General features: G+C 37.5%; 1 protein-coding gene across 1 annotated transcript; it reads right to left on the bottom strand.

The window, feature by feature from the left end:
- Nucleotides 1-4,270: 4,270 nt before the first annotated feature.
- FGF5 (fibroblast growth factor 5) lies at nt 4,271-23,856 on the bottom strand (the record flags this gene model as incomplete). The annotated part of the gene is made up of 3 exons (XM_079705631.1): nt 4,271-4,618; nt 15,626-15,729; nt 23,496-23,856. The coding sequence occupies 3 exons, from the start codon at nt 23,854-23,856 to the stop codon at nt 4,271-4,273; spliced, it is 813 nt and encodes a 270-aa protein (XP_079561757.1).
- Nucleotides 23,857-24,996: the final 1,140 nt, after the last annotated feature.

Raw genomic sequence — 24,996 nt, 5'->3', positions numbered from 1 at the left:
GCTATTGCTTCCTAATCTAGTACTTTTATTACATAAAATTGCTTAAATACTGATGGATGATTTGTAGCTCAGTTGTCTGATGGTATCTCTGAATGTTTTATGTGATTCTTTTTTTTTTTTTTTACATCTTTATTGGAGTATAATTGCTTTACAATGGTGTGTTAGTTTCTGGTTTGTATGTGATTCTTAGATGTAAAAAATGCCTCCACTGACTCAGGCTGGGTTCTCCTCCCTTCTCTCCTGTGGAATGACATAGAGGAGGTAACGCTTTTCTTGGACTAATGCCTAATCATATGATAATCTTATTTCAAAAACCGACTAGTACAATTAGATGACTTACAAAAGAAAAATAGAGGAGTCATGTTCACTTACCTAAAAGTCTCTTTTGGGCTTCCCTGGTGGTGCAGTGGTTAAGAATCCAGCTGCCAATTCAGGGGACACGGGTTCGAGTCCTGGTCCGGGAAGATCCCACATGCTGCGGAGCAGCTAAGCCCGTGTGCCACAACTACTGAGCCTGCGCTCTAGAGCCCACGAACCACTACTGAGCATGCGTGCCACAACTACTGAAGCCCGCGTGCCTAGAGCCCATGCTCCACAACAAGAGAAGCCACTGAAATGAGAAGCCCGTGCACCGCAACGAAGAGTGGCCCCCACTCACCGCAACTAGAGAAAGCCCGTGTGCAGCAACGATGACCCAACACAGCCAAAAATAAATAAATAAATAAATTTTAAATAAGGAAAGAAAAGTTTCTTTCAAAATGTGCAAAAAGATGATAGGCTTAAAAAAAGATTTTAAGTGATCAAAATTTAGTTGTAGCAATGAAATAAATCTTGAAGAAGGTGTAGAATTCCTTGGACAAGATACTTTTGTTTTCTTCCCATTACAGCATTGTCTACAATACTGTTTTTATTTTTTAAATTAACTGTACAAGAAATTTTCTGCAGCTGTAAAAATCGTGCCAGAATTCAAGTTTTTGGTTAGTGAGGTATTTTCATTTCGTGATTGAAAATGTGGGAAGTTATGGCTTAATTCCTCTCTCCTTTGGAAGGGTAAAAATATTAATGTAAGACAATTGTTCAGTTTTCTATTTCAAGATCAACTTTATAGAAAATTTACCTACTAGATTTATGGTGTTTTATTTTCAGGTACAGGAAATAAAAGCATCTAAGATGATATAACTGTTAAATTTGGAAATAACTTTTGTCAGCGTCCTTTATCACTGTCACACAGTTTTGTACAGCTGAGTCACTATAACTCAGCTAAAAGAACTAAGATAATTTATATATACCCACACTCTCAAATTAGTTTCTTGAGAAAGAAGTGATGGTATATTTTGTGAAATAAAAACCATGATATTATTACATCTTATTGGAAACCTCTATTTACCTCTACTGTTGCTCCAAATAAAGATTATCTTAAATTAAATTAAACATAATTAATAAAACTGAAATGTCATTCTGAAGGTGTTTGTCATCTCTCTTCTAGACAAATAAGGTTCCGAAATTGTAATGTAAAATTCATTGACATTTTTAGGTGAACACAATCTCAATTAAACAATTTTATTTAATATTAGATAGGTCTAGTTACTTTGAAATCACCAAAACTACGTAAGCAAGGACCCCTTTAAAAAGTGCTAGGTATTAGTAAGGAATTATATTTATACATATTTTCTCTACATGAGTTCTTTCAATTAATTAATTTAGGTAACTTTTTGCTTCAGTGAGCTTTAATTAAATATAATTGTGTATGGCCAGTAAACTAAAGAGAAGTGTAATTTAAAGTTTTTTGTTTTTAATTTTAGCTTGGCTTTAAATTTTGAAATTCATAAGTCCTGCCTTGCATAATATATATTTGGTAGCTATTCTACTTGAACTTCCATATGCTAATCAAATCAAACTAAGAGTACAAGATAAGGTAATTTTTTTAGTTTAACATAAATTACCAGCAACATTTGTCCAATACAATATATACATTAACTTAGTTTGTTGTTAATCATCATTAAAGTCATCTTTTCCTTGCCCATTTAGGGACATATGTCTACTGTTCTCCTGTTCTGCAATTTTATTTCTCGTGTTTAGTAAGAACTTGATATACAGTGCACAATTTTTAATGATATACTGAAATAAACTAGAGGATTATTTTTAGCTTTATACCATGTCTATATGTGATATGCCAATTAGATAAGAGTAAGACATATCTGTGTTGACAAAATTTCATTTCATTTAATCCAGGAGATATTTAATGTATAAATTAGTTAAAATTACTGTAGCATTTTATTTTTTTTAAAAAAAATCATGTATTAAGAGATGTCCCTGGTGGTCCAGTGGTTAAGACTCCATGCTTCCACTGCAGGGGGCATGGGTTCCATCCCTGGTCGGGGAACTAGGATCCCGCATGCCTCGTGGTGTGGCAAAAATAATAATAATAATAATAAATTTTAAAAATAAAAAATTATGCATTAAATGCAAACAATGTTTAATCATATTATTAGTTTTATAATAAAACACCATATTAGAGTATACGTGTGATGTTTTAGTTGATGGATGGATTTTATATATATTGTATATAATATATATGTGTATAATTTCCATTAAAACAAAGCAGTCTGCTTAAATGGTAGTAAGTTCAATTTTGCTGAGTTTCTATTTTGCATTTGTGCATCAAAATAAAACATACTTTGTTTTTAAAAGAAGTTTAACAATATCCTCTAAAAGAAAAGAAACATGCTTAAATACAAACCATAAACTTTCTGTGAATGCTTTTGTTCTTCCTATGAGACATACTTTTAAACATTAGCTTTACCATTTTTATTGCCACATTTCTGAAGATAAACACTTATGTTCCATAGAACTCCATAAAAATGATTACCCAAGAAAATAAATTATATAAATTCTTTTAAGTTAAATTTTCTGTGATTTATGCTCAACATCCAGTATTTGGGTTGACAATTAAGTGTCATTTTCAACTCATCAAATTCTCAAATTAAGTTTCCCATATCGCACAGCCAACTTTTTAAAAACATACATCAGAAATTTTCCTTATAAAAGGGCAGATCTATTCACTGGGATGGTTACCTTTAGGAAAGGAAACTCAAAGTATGTTTAACTGAGTAATAAGAATATTTTTGACAATGGGACTTGACATGAGTAACTGTTACATGATTCATCTCCTTCGGTTCTCTGTGTTTTTCCACTAAGTGGGTTGCTCCCTGTGGATCTATACAGTGGAGATAGCAGAGGGTCATAAAAGAGGTATTTTAAGCACTCTGGTTTCATAGTGTATGCTTGATGGACAGAATAAAATGTATTCCTCCAGCTGTTAAAGAGTGAGGGCAGGGTAGATAAAAGGAGAAGTGAAGGCAAGGCAAAATTAGATATCAGTAAATGCTGCAAACTCAGTGTACTTGTACCTCTAATCCTTTTCCTTATCTCCAACTTTTAATTCCACCTAGAAAGTCCTTATATTTTCTCCTTACTTCCCACTCACTGTAGCCCAGCCACCAAAAAGGCAGGATTCTATATAATAGCATGAATTTATACACACACACACACACACAAATACACACACACACACACATACAAACCCAAGCTCAACATTTGGTGCTGTTGAAGATAATTTAAACATTTTAAGATGCAAGACTAACTTACATTATCTGAGGTATGGTAAAAAAATAATAATAATCACAATAAAAATTAAAAGTGCAATGAATAAGAAAAATGAAAAAGAAATCCACAAGTTATAAACAGTCTATAAACACATTTATAATTCATAAATTGCATTAAAATGGCTGTTTTATGTCTTAATTAAAAATAACAAAAGTAAGAAAATATGCTCGATGCAAGGTACTTTAAAAAAAAACAAAAAACAAACGTTAATAAAATATTTTTATCTGCATCAAAATAGTCTTTGGAAACCAAAAATAAAAATGTATCGTATGCTTTTTCAGGTTGATCTGTAAAAGTCAGAAAAATACATAATCCCCACCATTTAACTTTCTGGAACCAGAGTCCCAGTATGCACCAAACATAAAGCAAAATGCTTTATGTCATACTGAACTAAAGCAGTGAGCTCCCTACATTGGTACAAAGAATTCCAGTTTAGTTCCTATCAGGAGACATTTTTGTTTCAGCCAAACTGAAACAAATGTCCTGACTTCACTACAGTGTACTGTAACTGAAGCTGTGTCCAAAAAGTTGTCTTCAGAGTGCAAAGACACCTACAGAAACTCCTGAAGGGAAGACATGGTTTCTCACAAGGCCAAGATGAATATTATCCAAAGCGAAACTTGAGTCTGTATTTCACTGTGTTGGGACTTCTCCGAGGTGCGGAGAGGGGAACCTTTGGCTTGATGGGATTAGGTGGCTTTTTCTTTTCAGGAACAGTAACTGTGAAAGAAAGTTCTGGCTGCTCTGATTGCTTGAATCTTGGCAGAAAGTGGGTAGAGATGTGCTGAGGTTTAACACGGGGGCTGCAGCCCCGTTTAGCTTTCCCTCTCTTGTTCAGGGCCACGTACCACTCCCGCCCCGTGTTTTCAGTTCTGTGTATTGCTGAGGCATAGGTATTATAGCTGTTTTCTTGAAATCGCTCCCTGAACTTGCAGTCATCTGTAAATTTGGCCTAGGGAATAAAAGAAGAAGAGGAAATTCAAATAGTGATAATATTTTCAGCATGTAATAAAATGAGGTCTTTTACTGTAAAGAAAAAACAAGAATTCCACTGACCCCTGCCCTCCTACTACATTCTCTTTTATAAAGACACATTTGCTTCTTTTAGAGTTGCTTTAAAATTACTATTTTCGTTTCTATATTCCTACTTTATTCAACTTTGTAATGCTGATTTCTGTTTACTATGTACAATCGTGAAATAATATCAATGTATATAAAAATGATAACAGGAACTCATATATTTAAATTCTATTACTCTTTTTAATTACTTTGAAATTTTTAGTTAAAAATTTAATTTATAAGATTTCCCCCCTCTTAAGCCATCAAGAAAATAAATAGTACTATATTATTCAGAGAAATGGGGTCATATTATCCTTTGAAACAAGAATACATTTTTCAATCTTATCAGCATGCTTCATGGTGTTGAGAAAGGGGTAGCATATGGCCCTATTAATATTGCATATGTTAGAGTTCTTTAGGAAAGAATGTATCTTCACACAGTGATACAGGAGAGTATATTTGATGGCAGGAAGAAAAAAAATTACCTTTGGAGTCACTAACAATACTTCAGCCAGATCTCTCTCTCTCTCCACACACACACACACACACACACACACACACACACACACACACAACTCTGCCCTTGAAATGCTCACAGAACAGTGGGCTAAGCAAAGAAGTAGACATCCATCACGATGCAGCTTGATAAATGGAATTATGACAGCGGTATGCAGAGGATACAATGATAGCATAGAGGAAGGGCATCTGAGAGGATGGAGGTAGCAGGGAAGAGGGCAGGAAGTCTTCCTAGAAAAGCTGACTTCTGAGCTCAGTCTTCAAGTCCAACAAGGTGTGAGCAAGGCAGGTGACGTGAGAAAGGATTTCAGGGGGCAGAACTGGTGTGTTCACAGGTCAACAGGACACCACTATAAGTAGTTCAGTGTGACTTCCACTTAGGACGCACGGAGAAAGGAAGAAGGGATGAGGATGAGAAAGCCTGCCACAACAAGCTCTGAAAAGGCTGAGTTTGCCCTATTGAGGAAATTGAACGACCACAGTACAGGGGAAGCAAGTTAGAATGTGTCAGACAGACATTCAATCAAATGCCAATCCTGCCAGTTGAGTTCTTAGCTTTAGGTTCTTTATCCACAATCCTTGCAACTGTAAGCCTATTGTGAGAATCAAAATATTTTTCTAAGGAAAGGATCTGGAGCTTTTATCAAATACAAGAGTCCATGGCCCCCAAAGAATTCAAATCCCTAACCTGGACTAGACCAACATGTTTCACAATTTCAGGAAGCACCATTTGTATAAATGTCCGGGGCTTAGAAATACCACAATATCTTGACCCCTATATATAAGAACACTACACACACACACACACACACACACACACACACATACACACACACACACACAGATATGATTCTTTCTATATCAAACCAAGAGGTTCTATAATGGAATTAAAAGTCCTTTAATTCCCTTGCTTTTCTAATAATGCCAAACTTTCTTCTGCAATACAGATTCCAACACTGTAATCTAGAAGTCTGAACATTGCAAGGCAGTCTACACAGAACTACACAGAATTCCATGGCCACATGGAATTTTTGACTTGTGCAAGGTACTGACAATATCAGAAGACAACCAGTTTCAGAGTATTTCCAGCAACACATTTATCTTATGTACGACAGTCTATCCAGGTTATTTACATTCGAGTGTAGTTCAATCAATAAAGCTCTTTATTTGGAGTCTATGAAGCTATATATAAGCACTTGTCTACTAAGGATTCCCTGGACTGGGTCTCTAGCAGGCTGTAAGCTGCTATTTTATTAAGCCACTATTTTAAAGAACAACTGCCAATGGCTTTCTCTCATCCCATCATAACCTACAAGCCCATAACCAGGACAAGGGTACTATGTTGCCACTCCTTTAGCAGAGCACACATTTATTGTTCCTTTTTTTTTTTAATTAAAAATTCTTTCTTACAAGTCAAACATAGATTTGTCTGCTTAGCTCTTAAAGGGACTTCGATGCTCTCCCATTCAATTAGATAATCCCAAAGTTTTATTTTAAAATAAAAGCTATAACCATCTGGAATATTTTCTGCTACAGAAAAGACCAAGCATTTTAGAAAGGTGTGGGAGATTTCATTAAAAAGGGTAGCAGGTATATTTACCCTGCCTCAGATTTTTTTCTTAAAATTTATTTGAATAACATTTTTAATGTATAATACATTATAGACCTTACTTCTACCCTTGTTTCACACACAAAAAATCATTTTCCTGAAATAAAGATAGCAGTGATTGCTTTATTCAATTTTTTTTTTTTTTTTTTTTTTGGTGCTGTACGCGGGCCTCTCACTGTTGTGGCCTCTTCCATTGCGAAGCACAGGCTCCGGACGCGCAGGCTCAGTGGCCATGGCTCACGGGCCCAGCCGCTCCGCGGCATATGGGATCTTCCCAGACTGGGGCACGAACCCGTGTCCCCTGCATCGGCAGGCGGACTCTCAACCACTGCGCCACCAGGGTCAATTTTGACCATTAGATTTTTTTAAGTGTTCTGCATAATTTAACCTTATTTTTTCCTTAATGGTGTCAAAAATAAATAAATAAAGAAGGAACATGTCTTTTTTAATTGATGTGGCCAACAGACACACATGCGTGTGCATGCACACATACACACATACACATGGTATATTAACCTATAGCAATTCCATCTTACTGTCTTTCATAGCGTGAAAACCTATCGACGCCAACCCCGAAAATTATTCCATCTGAAAACTTTCTCCTTTCCCCCTCAAGGTTCATGTTCTAAGTTCTTTCTTAAGAGAAGACTTAAAGAGGATAGCTGTTCAGGCTCTAGATTTTTCAAGGGTCACCTAACTGTCACATGGGGTAGAGATGTTCAGAATTCTGAGGACCCACACTACTTGCTGGCCCTCAGCCATTCCAAACCCCACATTAAAACAGGAGGGAGACAGTCGGACTGTTTTGGATTTCATAATTGACTTCTAATTTAATATTTTGTCTGAAAAATTCTTCCAGCTATGTTGGAACAAAACCATTTGAAACAAACATAGTGAGTTTTTCATCAGGAGATCTGGTTTCTTCTGGAGGGATGGACTGTTCCTGTCAGTATTCCCGGCCCTGTTCAGACAACACGGCGACGTTAAGCAGTTCATCTCTGTCCCTAATGTTATGCATGAAGCATCTTCACAACAGAGTCACCAAGCAGCAGAGCCATTTAAATATATTTGCCATTTACCATTACACAATTTTAGATAATAAACTTTCCAGGTTACTTTTAATTTTTGAAATCTCCTTTGAATTATAAAAAGTGCTTTAGCAATATATATACTTTTAAAACATTAGAACTGGATTATTTCCCTAGAAAATGGGAAGTGGACGTAAAGACTTTATCTACAGTTCAGCTGTGAAGTAGAGAGGTCAATCTAATTTCAAATAAGCTATTGAAATCAGGACCCCCATAAGCTCCACCCTACCACCATCAGCCACTACAAAAAACGCATTCATTAAAATGTTCATAAAGAGCCCCTATCTTTGTTTCAAACTCAGTTTTTTGTGGATTCATTCCACAGATATTTATCGAATGTATATCACATGCCAGACACTGTGCTGGTTGTCACTTTTACAATGAAAAACAATATAGCCATGGTCCTGCCCGTGTTCTTTGTTGACTTAAATTATCTATGTTTTTCTCTATAATTTCTCCTTGATCTTGCAAGTGTAAAAATAAGTTATAGTCAACAAGCCATAATTGCAAAACTAACAAGTTTAAATTGGCTGATTTCTATGTAATTTAAAGGAGTCTTAACTGAAAAAAACAGATGAAAATTAAATTAAACTACTTCTGCTTGAATATGCAAATTATTCAGAGGTGGGGCAATATAGTGCTATTAAATAAAACAAGAATTTTTGGCTTAGGAGGATACCTTACCTTGATTCTACTCATCTCCTCGCGTGATGAAGGCACACAGTGAATATTTAAAAGAAAGGTCAAATTCAGTTCAAAGAAAGTAAAACTTTGACTGTGATATTCCAGAAAAGACTAATTCTGCTTAATTAAAATCTGAAGGTCAATTAAACCAAACAGAGAATTCTTTCTGAAACAATATTTTTAAAAACTTTCTAAAACCTCTTAACATAGTTTTGTTCCTTAGTAAACATGCTCTATGATGATTGAGAATCTTGTAGCAAATGAGTTGAGGCTATGCCTACAAGTCCCTATTCTCATTACATGTGACTGAAGAAGTAAATATGCATTGTATGAAAGAGGTATATAAAGAGGATTGAATTTGGACTAACAGCAGTACAAACCCTGGAGTCTGCAGGCTATTTAATCATTTAATCGATTTTACTTCTTTATTTCACTTTGTTTTCTTTGATTTGCCTCTTTCTCTTGAAAAACTTTATAAAGTTAAGAAATAATTAAATATAAGTAACTAAAATGCTATTATAGACTATATAATATTTATTAAACAATTAAACTATTATTATAGACTGTAATGAAAACAATTAAAGACCAAATTGTGCTCTAAGCAAAGTTTTCTTGCTGCCTGCATCCCTACACTTCTGGTTCCCCTGCCTCCTTTCAATGCATTTTTCTTCCCACCCCTAGTCCCACAAATGGGACTGCCCAGGTCAGGTCACCTAAGCCCAGGCTGTTTTGTACGGTTATGTAGGATGTGCCCAGCCCAAAAGCACCCACCTCTGGTGCTAAGTGAAGGCTGAAATCCGGACCCTGCTCCAACTGCTCCCAAGCAAAGAACCCCAGAACAGGGCAGTATGCACATACAGGAGCTGCCTCTTTCTCTTTACTTCACAGGCCTCATATGGGTCAGTTGATGTATGACCATCTCCAGAGCATGGTCATACTTCCTGCTTGGCACTAGGTATCTGGTCATTCTGTGTCTCAGTTCTTCATGCAACCAAGGGAATATACAAGTTGGATTTAAATCAACCTGAGGTAAAGTAGTGAAGAATGTTAGCCACATGATTTCTCCTCCTCTGAACCTCTTGAATTTGACTTCAAATTACTCAGGGAGCCAGATCAAAATGCAGATTCCCCAGACCTTATCTCCAGAGATTGTTTTAGTAAGTCTGAGCTGAGACCCTGGAATCACATCATTAACCAGCATCCTGTGTGATCTTGATGCAGGTGAGGTGAGAACCACACTTGTAGAAGCATGGTATAAGATAGTTTACTGTCTGATGCTCTTAATAGCTCAAAAAAGCTGGGCTATTGAGGGTTACCATGTGCCAGGTGTTTTACATATATTATTTCATTCTTGCTATAATTCCATGACTATTAGGATGCTATTACCTGATTTTCCAGACAGAAGAGTAAAGAAAAGGATTTGTCTAAAACCCCACATTTATCACATGCCAGGGTAGGCCTGTGACTTAAATCTCATCTACTGATTCCTAGATTCAAGCTCTTTCTGTAACACTGTACAAACCCAAGGCATCTCCTAGGTTTCTATATATTCCTACTTGCCCTGAAGTTGCTCCATATTAAAATACTGATGAAAAACAAGTGCCATTCCTCCAACCATCTAAGACATAGAACACCATCTCTCACTTTAGGCTGAAATGGATCTCTGAAATTACAAGTCGATTCATCACAGGCAGATCTCCTCAATAAAATAAGCCCTCTAACCAGATTTACATAGTGTGAAATTAAGAGAAAACTGACATTTACTGCGAAGGCAGAACACTGAACCCATTTTTTAGCCTGGATGACTAGCTATTCAATTTTACTATGTAAATTGAAAGCTCTTAGAGGGCAAGGCGAGTTTCTATCAATGCCTTTATATAGCTCAGGATCTTGACTGCAAGATTGGAGTGCTTAATCACATTTTTTTAATGATGATGATAACCATTACTCAAGCCTCCATTTCCCCTTTCAACAAACATGCCCATCTTTAGGGCCTGCGGACTCCTCCTCACTCTGCCCCCAGCTCAGGAAGTCTAGTCCAGACTCTCATCCCGGGCAAGCCAGCTGGCACCCTCTGAAACCAGGAAGGGAGGCTGTTCTAGTCCTTGCTTAGGGCTGATCAAGCACACATTCCATGCCTATTTCGTAAATTCTGCAATTAGCTTTCCTTCCAAACATCATTCCCTAAAACCCTGAGAAACAAAAATAATTCTACCACGTGCTTCTTTCTGTATCTTTAAAATGAGCTAAAATGTTTTTCCCCAACAGGCAATAAGTGAACATGCATACTTAATGAAAAGACTGAAGAATTCATGATAACCACTTTTTTTCAAGATTTAAATTTTTTAAGGGGAAAACCACAATTCACAAGAAGGATCTTAAAAAATTATGAGATTATGACCATTGGAAATCCTTGCCTCTTTAAGATCTTGAAACTGGGAATTTTGCTTTCAAATTAGGTTCCTTGGAAAAAGGAAAACCCAGGAGAAAAGGGGCTACTGTATGCAAGACGAGTTTGGACCTAAAGAAGAAAGAGGCCAATAATAAATGGGATTTGCGGCTGGTCTAAATATCTGAGGGGGTCACAGCTGCCTGACCCCAAAATCAGAAAGTATTCTGAGAGGAGATAGAGGATCATCAAACAGCTGCCTGAGAGCAAATTCAGGAAGATCTGTTCTAACATTAAATGCTGAATACTTTCCAGGAAATATTCTAAGTGTTTTATACGTATTATCTCATTTAAGATCCTCAAATATCACCATGTATTTTTACTTTAATTTTCTTCCATTTATAGCTGATAAAACCAAGGAATAGAAAGATTAAGTAAAATGACACAGTGTGTCTTAAGTAGAATGACACAGTGGAACTGTGCTCTTCACCACCACACTCAAGACCTTCTACTCTTACATCTGGACCCACCCTCAGATAAATCCAGAAAGACTGCCTATGCAACTTTGGATAAAGACAATAAACCTGAGGAGAGAGCAAGAACAGAGTGAGGAGGAGCACGAACAGACAGGCAGGCAGAGATAGAGACCAAAAGAGAAGGGTGCTCAGCCCCACAAAGCACCTCAGTCTGGGAATAAGTTGAGAAAGAGGATACAGGCCACAGTGAAGGCTCTGACTAACCCTCATGGCTCTTGGGGAAGCAATTACTTGCTCTTACTCTCAGTGATTCCCAAGGCATCTTGAGAAGAAGACCAGACACCTTCATCCTGGTAAAGGATGCTGAAAAAAACCTGCACACTAGGAATTTAAATGCATTGTCTACTTAGGGTCTATCAGTCAAGGTCTTAAGGAGAGCTGCATGGAGATTACTATGAGTATGTAGGTTGACTGAGTGCATGAGCAGAGCACACCGAGATGGCGAAGTTCAACGAAAACTTCTCTTACCAAATTAACAAACTTAGCACACAAAGGAAATCAGCATATATGTTGCCTAAGTTTAAACTTTCTGGCCTGATAATAGTGTTTACCATCTTCCTGTCCACTGACAATGAAGCATTTTCTAAATGAAGAGTTTCTGTGAACAAAACAGATCTCTTTTCTGTTCTGAAAGTACATCCTAAAAGGGGTTCCCTATGCAACTCATCTTCACACTGAATAACCAACATTTATAAAACTGTGTGACAAGTTTTGTGGTGCACACATCCCTTCCTTTCTAGACTTTAAAATCAAGTAGGAGACACAGAAGTAGATGGGGAAAAAAAGATCCTCCAAAAGGGTTTAGAATGAGAGAGAGAGAGAGAAGCAACCAAAAATATTCTAATAGTTCCAAATGAAACAAAATATGTTCTTTCAAGCTAACTTTTCCCTACCATGTATTGTAGCATTTAAAAGGAGAGAGAATTTTTGAATTATGTAATTCTGGTTCAATCAATTGTTAACTGTGATAACTTAGGAAAATATTTAACATCTCTGAGACTATTTCCTCACCTAACTATGTAATGAGATAATGTGAATGAAAGAGATTTTAAAGAAATGTGCAAATCTTTTACCTCTGACAAGTAGCTAATTTTTAATAGTCTGATTGTTACTATAAAAATGAAGTTGAAAATCTCCTATTATCCATGAGTATTTCTCAATACACTATAGGTTTACTTTCCCCAGAATTATATGAATACTTTAGATTTATAGTTCACATTTACTTTGTAAATAAAACCCTAAAGTTACTCTTTATTTATTTAAATGTTTTTCCAGTTTTATTGAGATATAATTAACATATGACATTGTGTAAGTTTAAGATGCACAACGTAGTTTTATATACATATATTTTTGAAATGATTATAAAGGTACTCTTTAAATGCCTCTGCACAATTATTAATTTAAAGCAACTCACTAATCCTAAGCAACATTTAATCCTAAAAGTATAAGGGGTTTTAGCCTTTTTAGTGGTGATGAAATTTTGTAAAAACCAAAACTAAATCAAATAATTATATTTAAAGCTAGCTATAAGAACTTTTTTTTAACATGTTTAGCTAGAAACTGAAAAGAGGAAAGAAACCATCTGGCATAAAACTAATAATGGTTAGAATTGATACTATTTCTAAATTCAACTTCCTTAAAAATAAATCACTTTATAATTTAATTAGGTTTCCACCTAGAGAAAAAGTGCTGATAAATGCTAAGAGAAAGTGGGCTTGGACAAATGGTTTAGAAAGAATCCACATAATTGTAGGGCTTAATTTTTTATCTATAATTCAGCTCAAAGTCATCAGAATGACTTTTATATCAAGGGGCTTCAGTGAGTGACAAGAGCAAGGCTTGCTTTGTACTGTTTAAAAGTCATTATTCCATGAAATAACTTTAGCCTGCCAAGATGAGAAAGAATAACAGATGCTGTTTTTGCATTATCTGCATTATTTCGGCCAGCCATCCTTAGACATTTGGGTCAAGTTTCTGGAAATTTGTTACTTGCATTTGACAGAGGAATCATGTAACCTAACCTTTCAGTTTGACCTTTCTAATTGGCATCCATTTGTAGTACTTCGCTTTCTGTTGCAATTATCCTTAAGCTTCCCCAAGGTAGTCTATTTTTTTGCATGTACTAAAGCATGAATCAGAATATTTAAAAAATTAAGATTTTCACCCAAAACAAGCAAACCAATAAAAGAGAATTTCTTTTTAGGCATTGCATATTATTATGGTGCTTAGATTTTGAAGGTGTTTCAATCTTTTACCACCATAAAGTAGATCAAGGAAAAGTTATTCAGTGTAGATGCATTTGATCATTGTTTTTTATTTTGTATGTGGATTTTTAAAAATCAAATTTTTTTTTTTTTTTTTTTTTTTTTTTTTTTTTTTTTTTTTGCGGTACGCGGGCCTCTCACTGTTGTGGTCTCTCCCGTTGCGGAGCACAGGCTCCGGATGCGCAGGCTCAGCGGCCATGGCTCACGGGCCCAGCCGCTCCGTGGCATATGGGATCCTCCCAGACCGGGGCACGAACCCGTATCCCCTGCATCGGCAGGCGGACTCTCAACCACTGCGCCACCAGGGAGGCCCAAAATCAAATATTTTTAAAAAATAAAATGGCATGTCCTACTTTTCCACAGCAATGAAGAACTTTTTCCCTTAAGATATGTAATAAATCAAAGAGCAATTATTTTATGAACACTGTATTGTGGTTTACCAGCTCAGAAGATGAAATAAGTAAATCTGGTTATAATTCTTGTAATGGATGATCAGAGAGGTTACCAAAGATTTCCCATCTATCTTAATAAACTGAGATTTTAGTAGTTTATTATATTTAGACTATATTTAAATTATCATTCAATAATAGGTAATATTTATTGAGTACTTACAAGGTATTTAATATTGTTCTAACAAGCTTTATACATATTATCTCATTTAATCCTCAAATAACTGTAGAAATAGCTTGAATTCTACTGTCTCCTCCAAGAGATATTAAAAAACCACCTTTAGATGCTAGAGAAAGGAAAATTGAAAGTCTTAAACATTAAACCAAGTGAAATTCTCATTCAATTTTTTAAAGGACTGTAAAGAAGAAATCATTATTAGCAAGTTCCAATTGATTGCACTCAATTAAAACTTACTATATACTTTGAAAACTGGAAAGGTGATATTTCTCCAACTTGTTTAATAAGGATTAAAGTGAATAAGGATTAAAGGAGTAGCTTTAAAGAAGAATTGCTTTTTAAAATGATTTAATATGACAAAACTCAGTACACTACAGAAAAAGCATAAATCACTTTTAAGGGCTGTGCATACTACTAATACTAATAAACAGAATCTGTGAGTGGGAAAACTAAGCTAAATATATTTTATTATCTTTAAAACATTTTAATGCTTCCCAAGTAATAAGCATTTTCAAAAGCATAGAAATCTATAATTTGTAAATTGATTATAAACTGTGTTAAGTGGGCTGAAGAAATTTTTAAGAGTATAAAATTAGTCTTCATAGTTTTAATAAGTGCTTTTGATGCAACAAAAAAACAAGATGAAAATTTCTCAAATGAGTCAAATTAAATTTCTCTATTAAAGGTCAAAGTCTTCTCACTATTGCTTTCTTCCCTCCATACTTATTAATATGAATATACGTTATATTACTTAGACTCCATTTTTGACATCATGAGTAGCTTTTAAAATTAAGAACATGATTTACTGAGCACACACACACACAATCACCATAAACATGTAAATTAAAAATATAGTATTTCCATAACATTTCTCCTCACTTGGACCACTTTTAAGAAATAAATAATGGCAATCACTTAGAGAATGCTGTTTTCAAATACACTTACCCTTAAAACTTTTTGTGGATTCTATATTATCTTTTCAAGTAAATAAAATATTTAAATGATTACTTACAAAAACACATACAATTCTCTTGGTTTAAGGTACATATAATTTTACAAAAACAAAAAAAACATTAAGTTCTCTGGGCAAATTGTCCTATCTATCAATTTGGAAAATCACTCCATTCCATTTTACAAATGTAAAATCTCTATAACACCTTTAACAAATATAAAGTGGTTCTACTTACACTTGCATGGAGTTTTCCTTTTTTTGACATCGCTAAAAATTTGTTGCTGAAAACTCCTCGTATTCCTACAATCCCCTGAGACACAGCAAATATTTCCAAAATACCTAGGATGACAGAAATCCCAAAATAAAACACAGACTCTTCTATATACCATTGTGAATAATTAAATTTCTATGTAGATTGTCTCCATTCTTTATCACTGTGATTTTTTTAAGTATTTAACATCTTTATTTTTTGTGACATTTATTATGTAAAAGAAATAAAAAGGTCTAGCACTCAAGTATTCATTTAAAATGATAAATTTCAAGGTTCAAAAAAGTGTGTTTCATTAGTAATTCTTTTTCTTCTTACAAATGATAAGTCACTTTTAGTAGTCAATGTTTGACAGTAGAATCTTTTCAAGTTCTAAAGGAATGGCAAAGACTTTTTGAAATGTTTTACAAAACAGTTCTTATATATTGTTTTTCTGTCAGAGATAATACAGTACTTTTACTATTAAAGCACAGAAGATGGTACTCAAGATTAGTATAAATCATTGGAAGCCTTGAAAATAATACTTATTTACATAAAAGAAATCTCTCTTCTCAAATGATCATAATACAAATTGCTAAATCAATATATATCACACTATCATTTAGTGAGTTGCTCATTTAAAGATTATACATAAGATACTGAAAGCAATATAAATAATCTGAGACTATTGGCTCAGTGAAGTGTTTGATGGATTATGGTTTGAGACATCTTGCATTTTGAGTGACTTTTCTGGAAAAAATTTAATGAGGTATTTATTACGTTATTATTTATATTTGGCATTTAGTAGTCAGAATTATCAAGTCGATGTCCCTCTGTCTCCTTTAATAATTTGAAAGTCCACATCCACTGGGTGAAGAGAGTCACACACCACAGTTTAGAGTATTTTAAGAAGATGAAACTCATAGTTTGTATATAATTGGGATTCCTGCCTGTTTACCATAAACTTGTATGTAATGTTATATGAACAGAAGAAAAGCATAGAGCTTTTTGTTAATTGCCTACAACAAAATGAAAAAAAAAAGGTCAAAATAATATGGTTCACTAAAGCTAAAAAAGGACTTGTCCTGGAAGAAAAGAAGGAAGCAAGCAAGGATGGGAGGGAGGAGGGAAAAAACATCTCAACATTTCAATCTGTAATATTTTGAGTACATATTCTAATTAGAATATGTCAATAGGACTATGACGAATAGAGAAATCCACGAGATTTCCTTAAAATAGCAGTCTCCCCCTGCACCATTTGAAGTATATATAAAATTATTCAACTTACCAAATGCAGTGTATTGTGGATAAACATATATACATAATACATGTAAGCACATATATGAATATCATTATAGATCACTTATGTTGAACAATGTGACCTAATACCTATAATTGTAGCAAATACTGCCACTTATTTATTCAACCTGATTTCTTAAAAATACTTGATCAGAAAGTTCATGAAGGAACTACTGATCTTGTGATAAGCATTCTTAGCCTAGCGTAAATAAAACACATCTCAAGAAAAGTGCAGCTACCATTTTATTAGTGGATATTTTTTTAAAACAAACCAAAAAAATCTAAAAACTGTTGGAAAGGAACTACTTCTGCTTCTAGGAAGAAACTCCTAAAAAAAAAAAACTGTCTCAAAAAATTATTTCCTTCAAAATGTTTTCAAAATCCTATTTACAATAGATTTTGCTATGCAAATTATTTGACTGTGATGTATACCCAAAAAAGATTTAAAAGAATTATCATTTTATCAAATAGTAACAAAGCACACAGAATCCTTTGTAAAGATAAATTTACTACACAATGTAGTGTTGTAATAATATTATTAATAAAACATGAATAGAACATCTGATACAAAGTTATATTTCTATCAAAATTACAGAATGATATTGAAAAATGCATTAATGATTTTGGATATTTCAGAGATGGGGGATGTGATTGTGAATGCTGTGTAAATGTCTGTTAAAAAATGAGACAGGGAGAACATGAGAAATAATCTATGTGTTAAATGACAGCCACAAAAGAGACAATGTGGAGTTGGTAGAAAAGGCAACTTGACCATATGTTTCCCCCAATTTACTCCTGGTTCTGCATTGTTAAAAGTTTTTCATACCATTGTCTGGAAAATTACCTGGTTTTGTAAATGCAAATCTATTGTGTATTAGTGGGAAAAAAAATACATGATAGAATAAAAGATAAAATTCTCATTAAGCATATATGTTTGAAGGCTATCATTTAAGAGGTCAAGACAAAAGGACTCTGTAAATACTTATTTAATGGGAGCACTGCTTTGCTTATGTAAACTATTGGTTTCTGACAACATATTCTATTTTTAAGAAAGACCCATTTTGACTCAACTTGTTTCCCAACACTGTACATTCTGCATGTATATGTTATATAAATTTGCATTGTAATAAATTTTAAATATGGGGAAGATGAAATAATATATGTGAAAGTGTTATTTTATTACATACTATATGGTTTCTTTTCTTGTAAGTTCCAGTATAAAAAATGATATGCCTGAGAATGAAAAGATTTTATAATATTATGAAAACTATATTTAATTGAAAGCTTAAAAACATACTTTTACATATATCATTCTATTTAAAATTATGAAGAATGCAGGAAAGAAAAAAGATGAGATTAGATGAAATAATTGTTTTTTCAAATAAGCAACTTTGGTATGATGTTCTAAATAATGTAATTATGGTGTAATATTAGGAACCTTGTTAAGATCATAGTTTCCAAAGTAATTTCAACAGCAATTTCATGATGTCTTTTTTTCCTAGAATATAGGAGCAGATTCTACAAGCTCCACAATTCAACCTCCTGCTCCCACACCCCGAAAAGATCACAGGCCTATTGATTTTTCATGCCAAATCTCAGTAACTCATTCAAGAATTCTAAGTATTTTAAAGCCACGTGCATTTAATCACACGTATATAAATTCCAGAAAACATTTCTCTAAAACTGTTTTTTTTTTTTTTCAATTTCAGTAATTTCCTCTTAGGAGTCAGTAATAATAAATTTGATGGGAATTTACAATTCACGTGGAAGCCCAGATGGTATCCCTAAGCAAAATTGTGGAAGACCAAGTGTGTCTTACAGATCATAGATAGTCAATGAATGTTTGGTAAATTGGATTGTTTCTTTGACCTTCTCACTACCTCTCTTCCTTTTCAGGACACCCCATGTGTACGCATGTATGGACACATGTCTTGGTACTCTCCTGCTCTTTTGGCCCTCTACTGCTGGGGGAGTGGGGCAGGGAGAGAGTTAAAGTGCAAGTGACAATGTGTTATCTTTCCTAGGGTGTTCACATTTAAGAGGATCAAAAGAAAAAAGCAGTGCTTAACTGAAGGAGTTATTCTCTCTTGGTGGAATTTTACGATTGACATCTAGGTTGAAGGATGCAAGAACTCAGTGTCTCTCAGATTATACACTGTTTAATCCACTTACTTACAAGCATAAGTATGCATTACAAAGTAAAATTATTCCAGATATAGATTTTCTTATTTAGTCCCCTCTAGAATTTTTAATACATTAGGGCACTATCAATGATTGTTGATACAATTATGTAGACTTCTCCTTTTTCTCTCTTTTCTCAGTGAATGACAAAGATATACAGATATTCCATGTATTCAGAAGCTTTCAACAGCCCATCTGAAAAATCCTCGAAGAAAAATCATTTTTTTTTAGATGTTGGGGGTAGGAGTTTATTAATTAATTAATTAATGTTTGCTGTGTTGGGTCTTCATTCCTATGCAAGGTCTTTCTCTAGTTGTGGCAAGCAGGGGCCACTCTTCATCACGGTGCGTGGGCCTCACTATTGCAGCCTCTCCTGTTGCAGAGCACAAGCTCCAGACGCGCAGGCTCAGTAGTTGTGGATCATGGGCCTAGTTGCTCTGCGGCATGTGGGATCCTCCCAGACCAGGGCTTGAACCCGTGTCCCCTGCATTAGCAGGCAGATTCTCAACCACTGCACCACCAGGGAAGCCCCAAGAAAAATCCTTTAAAACGGAAGTTTCTCTACTTGTGCTCACATAGCAACAAATATGCCATGTCTTCATCAAATCTGAGTCTTGAAATATCTAGTTTAGTAGTCTTCATTGATTAAGTTAGCAACATAGAAATTTCCTACTTAAGTTTTTCCATACAGAAGATAGAGATTCTGGTTTATTTAGGCTTTGGGGACTATATAAAAGTTGACTCTACATTAACATCAAAATTGATAGTGAATTCAGATTTTTAAAAGTTAGTAAAACTGAGGGTTTGGTTTAGACAAAAATACATAATTGGAATTTCTATATTTTATGTGAACAATTTGGCTTTGTGTAGCTATAACCTTAAGCTTTTGCTCCCTAAATTGACAATTACTTGATTGCCTATTCTTCAGTGGCCCAAGATAAGCCAACAGAAGCATTGTTTTGGAACTAAACTTAAAAGCATAGAAATTAAAACAAAGTCTTTGTTTCTATTCAGTAGTGGGATTTTATCATCTATCTTGTCTTGCCCATCTTTCTTCACCCTTCCCTAGTATTTCCTTATAATAAGAGTTTATGTACAATGAGCTCGATTCTTTTACCTGTCTTCAAAACTTGGGATAACTACTGTATAAGAGAAGCTAGGAATATATTAAGTGGTATTCCTTAACTAAACAAATTATGCTTCAAATCTATGGCCAGTGTACTTCTGATAGCCAAACTAGAAAATATTCAGTTTGCAAAATTTTTAAGGTCAAAAGATAGTTGTGAAACATATTCCAACATATATTTATTTCTTCTAACAAACATTACAGAAAATTATTGAGTTTAAAAGAACCTGTTAGAATGTTTGGCATGGCAAAGTTTTGACTCTTTACAGAATTAGCAAGCTGTGACAAAATAGTGTAAGTTTTCTATCACTGCTAACTCACAGACCATAGAATTAGATGATGAGGTAAAACTCTGATGTATTCTCCATGATCCTCATGGTCCAAGCTCTCTCAGTTTCTCTTGAGGGACTTGGACAAATGGTTCCTCATCTACTCTAACCAACATTCCATAAGCAACTCCTGAGTTTACATTATGTATCAGGAAACCATCAAGTGCTATCTACAAAGAGGTATAGGACCAACTGCAATTAGCAGGTTCTGTTTTTCTTTCACAGCTACTTAAAGACAGAGATTCATTTTAAACTTCCAAATGACTTGCTATCCTTTTAAACATGACGTATTTCATAAATTCATCATGGATCTATGGTAGCAAAATCTTATGATATATTATTGGACATTCCAGACATCACAAAGCTGAAAATCACCATGATTTAAACACTTAAATTATACTTTCCTCTGTGAGAAAAACCTATGGAAGGCAAAGGAAAAAAAAAATCCCAACTAACCCAAAAGTAACCAAAATAACAAGCTTGGTGAGCTAGGTATCCTATGTTGGGTACATGAATAAATGGATGAATGAATAAGTGAATGATTGCAAGCCAAGTGAAAGGCACAGACTAAACTCTGAAAGGCTGTTATAAACTGAAATGAATTAGGAAAGTGTTCATTAAATTAAGAAAGTTTTATTTAGGCACTTCAGTTTTGTTTAAGAAACAAAGCAGTGTTTTGTGTCTGTTCTTTGTTAGATACCTTTCAAAGTGGATTTTAAAATAAAATGTACCTTGGACATAAATACTGGCCAATGTCTTCTTTAGCTGAATGTGTTCTTTGTTGAACTGTTCTCCTTTTCCTTTCTATTCTTTTCTACAATTTCCCCTCCACAAGGCCTAAGCTGCAAAAATCTTTGTCTCTTATGGTTTCTTCCAAGAGAAGAGGGTGAATATCTTGGGAATAAGTCTGGTTTTCAGAGATCCCTAGCACACCGAAACCCACCTCCCACACATTCTTTTACCCCCCTGGGGTCCAATCTGCCCTCCTTGCAGGCTAACTTTGGATGTTCCCTTGGGAACACAGAAGTTATCCTCTGTTGAGACTGATTTTTTTGGATAAACCGCAAGAACAGAATAGAAACAGTGTTCATGTAAGTGAAAAGGGAAAATATTACTAGAAGTGGGGAATGAGCTCTGATGGCTGGTGGAGGAAAAGAGTTTGGTGGGACAAATGGAAATACTGAACTAGACACAACTCTTGCTTACCCTTAAATCTCAGGAAATTCCCCTTCGCCCTAACTGACCTTGCCTTTTATCACCGAAGATGGTCAGTTGCTTAGTGAATGTAATGAACCTTAAAACATAAAAGCGGACACCTCTAAGGAGCGTGTGGGAGGGCCTGGGACTCTCTGGGGCAGACAGGGAAGGCCCCCTCTCGGGTTTGGTGCTCCAGGACACCTCGCCACGTGCAACACAGACAGCTGGAGCGGCAGAGCCCGAAAGACCAGTCAGGGGCAGGAGGCTGGCGTGGACCCGCTCCTCCTCCGGCGCGAACAGCCAGCTCTTCCATTTGCAGCCTCCTGAATCCCCCGGAGGAAGCTTGCTGGCCGGCCATCCCACAGACGTGCACACCTCCAACCCTTGTCGGGGGCGGGTGCCAGATGTCAGCCCCGCTTTGGAGCCCGCGCTCCTCCGGAGCTTGGGTAAGAAGAAACCCGTGGGGTCGTTGGTTTGAGACGGAGAAAGTTAAGTGCACCTGGGAGCCACCAGGCTGACACTCCGGAGCCGGGTGACCATGTGCGCATCGCTATCTCCTGGCCATGTTTCCGCTCTCCCTGGGTCCCTCTGAGGCCCGGGCTGTGCTTCTGTCTGTTGGACTAACCCCGGCTCGAAGACCATCTGGCCCTATGGAGGAAAAGGCCCGCAGAGATCTCCCCAGTCCCGCATACAACCGCAAATCATCTTTCCCCTCTGCTGCCTAGAGGGGCAGTGAGAGGAATCAGAGGAATGGCAGTGACGGTCTGAAAACTCAGACGGGGTGGGAGGGAGGAGAAGATGAGAAAGGAGGGACTGAGAGAGCTAAACTCAGAAAGAAAATGTAAAACTTGGCTTAAAAAAAAAAAACCTACAAAATTTTCACCTGTACCGAACTGAACCGCCTCTGAATTTCTTCTAAAATAAAGAACTCTCCCCTACTTGTCCTTGGGGACCAAAGGCGGGCCACTCTTCCTCACAAGGTCTGGTCATGGTTTCAAGACACTAAAAGGTGCTAAACCCAACTCCGCAATTAATAATTCTAATGTCCATCACGTCTCCCTCTCTAAACGTGTCCAGTTTTCTAGATCACTGTCTTCTTCCAAACAGGGAATGTCTGGTCTCCCGTATAATATGCATATATATTCTATATGTATACAATGTGTAAATATGTACGTATCTACAATGACATATCCGTATACATATATGTATATATACATTATATATAATATTAATTTGGGGTTATGGTAGCCGTTGTGAGGGGCAGTATGTGAGATTTGATTATTCTAAATAAAACTGTTCAGTTATGGGCAGGGAAAAGGGGTGCGCTTTGATGCCCAGTGAAAAATGCGAGTCTGGTAAACAGAAGCAGAAGGTAAACAGGAGCTAAACGAGGAGAAAGGAGATTTTTGTTTTTTCTCCAGGCACTGGCTGGAGCTCCTCTTTGGGACCAGGGCAGACTGGAAACAAGGTGCCTGTCTACACCAGCCTCCGAGTAGCCTACACCCAGGTAATCGCCATTCCTCGTACCCACGAGAGGGGAAAGTGTGTGCCCGCCACGTAGACGCATCTCCACCCAACCCGCCCGGCTGTTTGGAGGGCCGGCTGGATCCCAGTGGCCGGGGCTCCGGAAGGTGGGCTTGCAGACCAGGGAATCACCAGCTGTCCCCCTCCCCGAGACTCCCGCCGCCCGCTTAGGACAGGTTTTGTAGGAGAGCAGGCAACTTACTTAACATATTGGCTTCGTGGGAGCCATTGACTTTGCCATCCGGGTAGATCTGCAGATGGAAACCGATGCCCACTCTGCAGTAGAGGCTGCCGGTCCGGCGCCCCGAGGGGCTCCACTGGAAACTGCTCTGCTCCAAGCCATTTCCTTGACTGCCCAGAGAAGCCCCGGGGGAGGAGGAGGCAGAAGAAGAAGAGGAAGACTTCGTGCTACTGCTTCTCCGGCTGCTGCTGGCTCCTCCGGGGTTCCTACCGGTGGAAGCAGGTCCGGGTTGCCCTTTGGGTGCGAGGCGCTCCTCCCCTTGAGCCCAGGCGCTGAGGATCAGGTGACTGAAGAAGAGCAGGAGGAGGAAGGACAAGCTCATTCTTCCAGCCGCGGGGGTCCTAAGTGCATTTTGCAGGGCTGGTTCTGGGCTCTGTAGCCCGCGCGCGGCTGTGTGCCTCTGGCGCTGCCCCCCTCGCCGCACCGGGTGGACATAGCCTCGGGGAAGAGAGAGGGAGAGGGGGAGAGAGAGAGAGGCCACCCGAACGGACCTCGGCGCTGGCACTGGGATATTTATAACGCCAGTGATCTCACTGCTCGGTGCACGCCTGCGAGGCTTCCCCTCACCCGCCGCTTTGTGTACTCTCCGGCCGGTGCGGGGAGGGAGCCTCGCCGTCCCGGGGGCGGGGGTGTGGAGGAGGGTGGAGACGGGAGAGGGTGAGTGGGAGGAGAAGCCAGGCGGAGAGAAGCTGCGCCCCGACGCTGGGCGCGCGCACACCGAGGCCACGCACCCCAGCACTTCTCACGCGCCACACGGCCACCCTCCACTCGAGCCAACGCTGCGCGGAACTCAGCTCCCCGCAAGCACTGGAGTCCTCCTGGGGCAGCCACGGGAATGGGAGGGTGAAACGTGGGAGTGAGCTCTCGTCTCTCGCACCTCTGCCGCAGGCTTGCGTCCCAGCAATGCGCTCTCGCCTACCCAGGACACAGTTTCCAGGTTCCCTTCCCTTTGCCCAGCAGACCCGACTGTTACAACCCCTGCCCCGGGGATCTCTCGGGAACTGCGTCCCGCCGAGGGATCCCACAGCTGCTAGTGTTCGCAGCGCAACTTGGAAGGCTTTGGTGTGGCGCGGTGGGGAGAAGGCTTTTGTTGTTGCTACTGATTTACTAAAGAGCTAATGAATGGATTTACTCAGCGTTCAGAGAGCTGCCCTAAGCCTTTACGCCAGGGCTCGAGCTGCTTTCCTGTTGGGAAACTCTTGGTCACGCGCTAAACATAATGCCACCGAATTTGTTCTTCCTTCTGGGAAGCTCTAGGTCTGCGCCCGGGAGGGTGAGCGCACACGCACACCGTGCTCGGAGCCGGGCAAGAGGGGTAGGGTCTGGGCACCAGCACATGTGACTAACTGTCCAGTTGTCCTCTCTCACCCCAGGATCCCCGTGGCAGGAAGGATTAGCTAACGGCTCGCTTCAGCTTACTCAGAGCTGCCATTGACTGAAGGCCGACTCCAATGAATGATTA

The sequence above is a fragment of the Hyperoodon ampullatus genome (assembly GCF_949752795.1).
Source record: "Hyperoodon ampullatus genome assembly, chromosome: 1".
Lineage (NCBI taxonomy): Eukaryota > Metazoa > Chordata > Mammalia > Artiodactyla > Ziphiidae > Hyperoodon > Hyperoodon ampullatus.
This window is presented reverse-complemented; position numbering and strand designations above follow the sequence as displayed.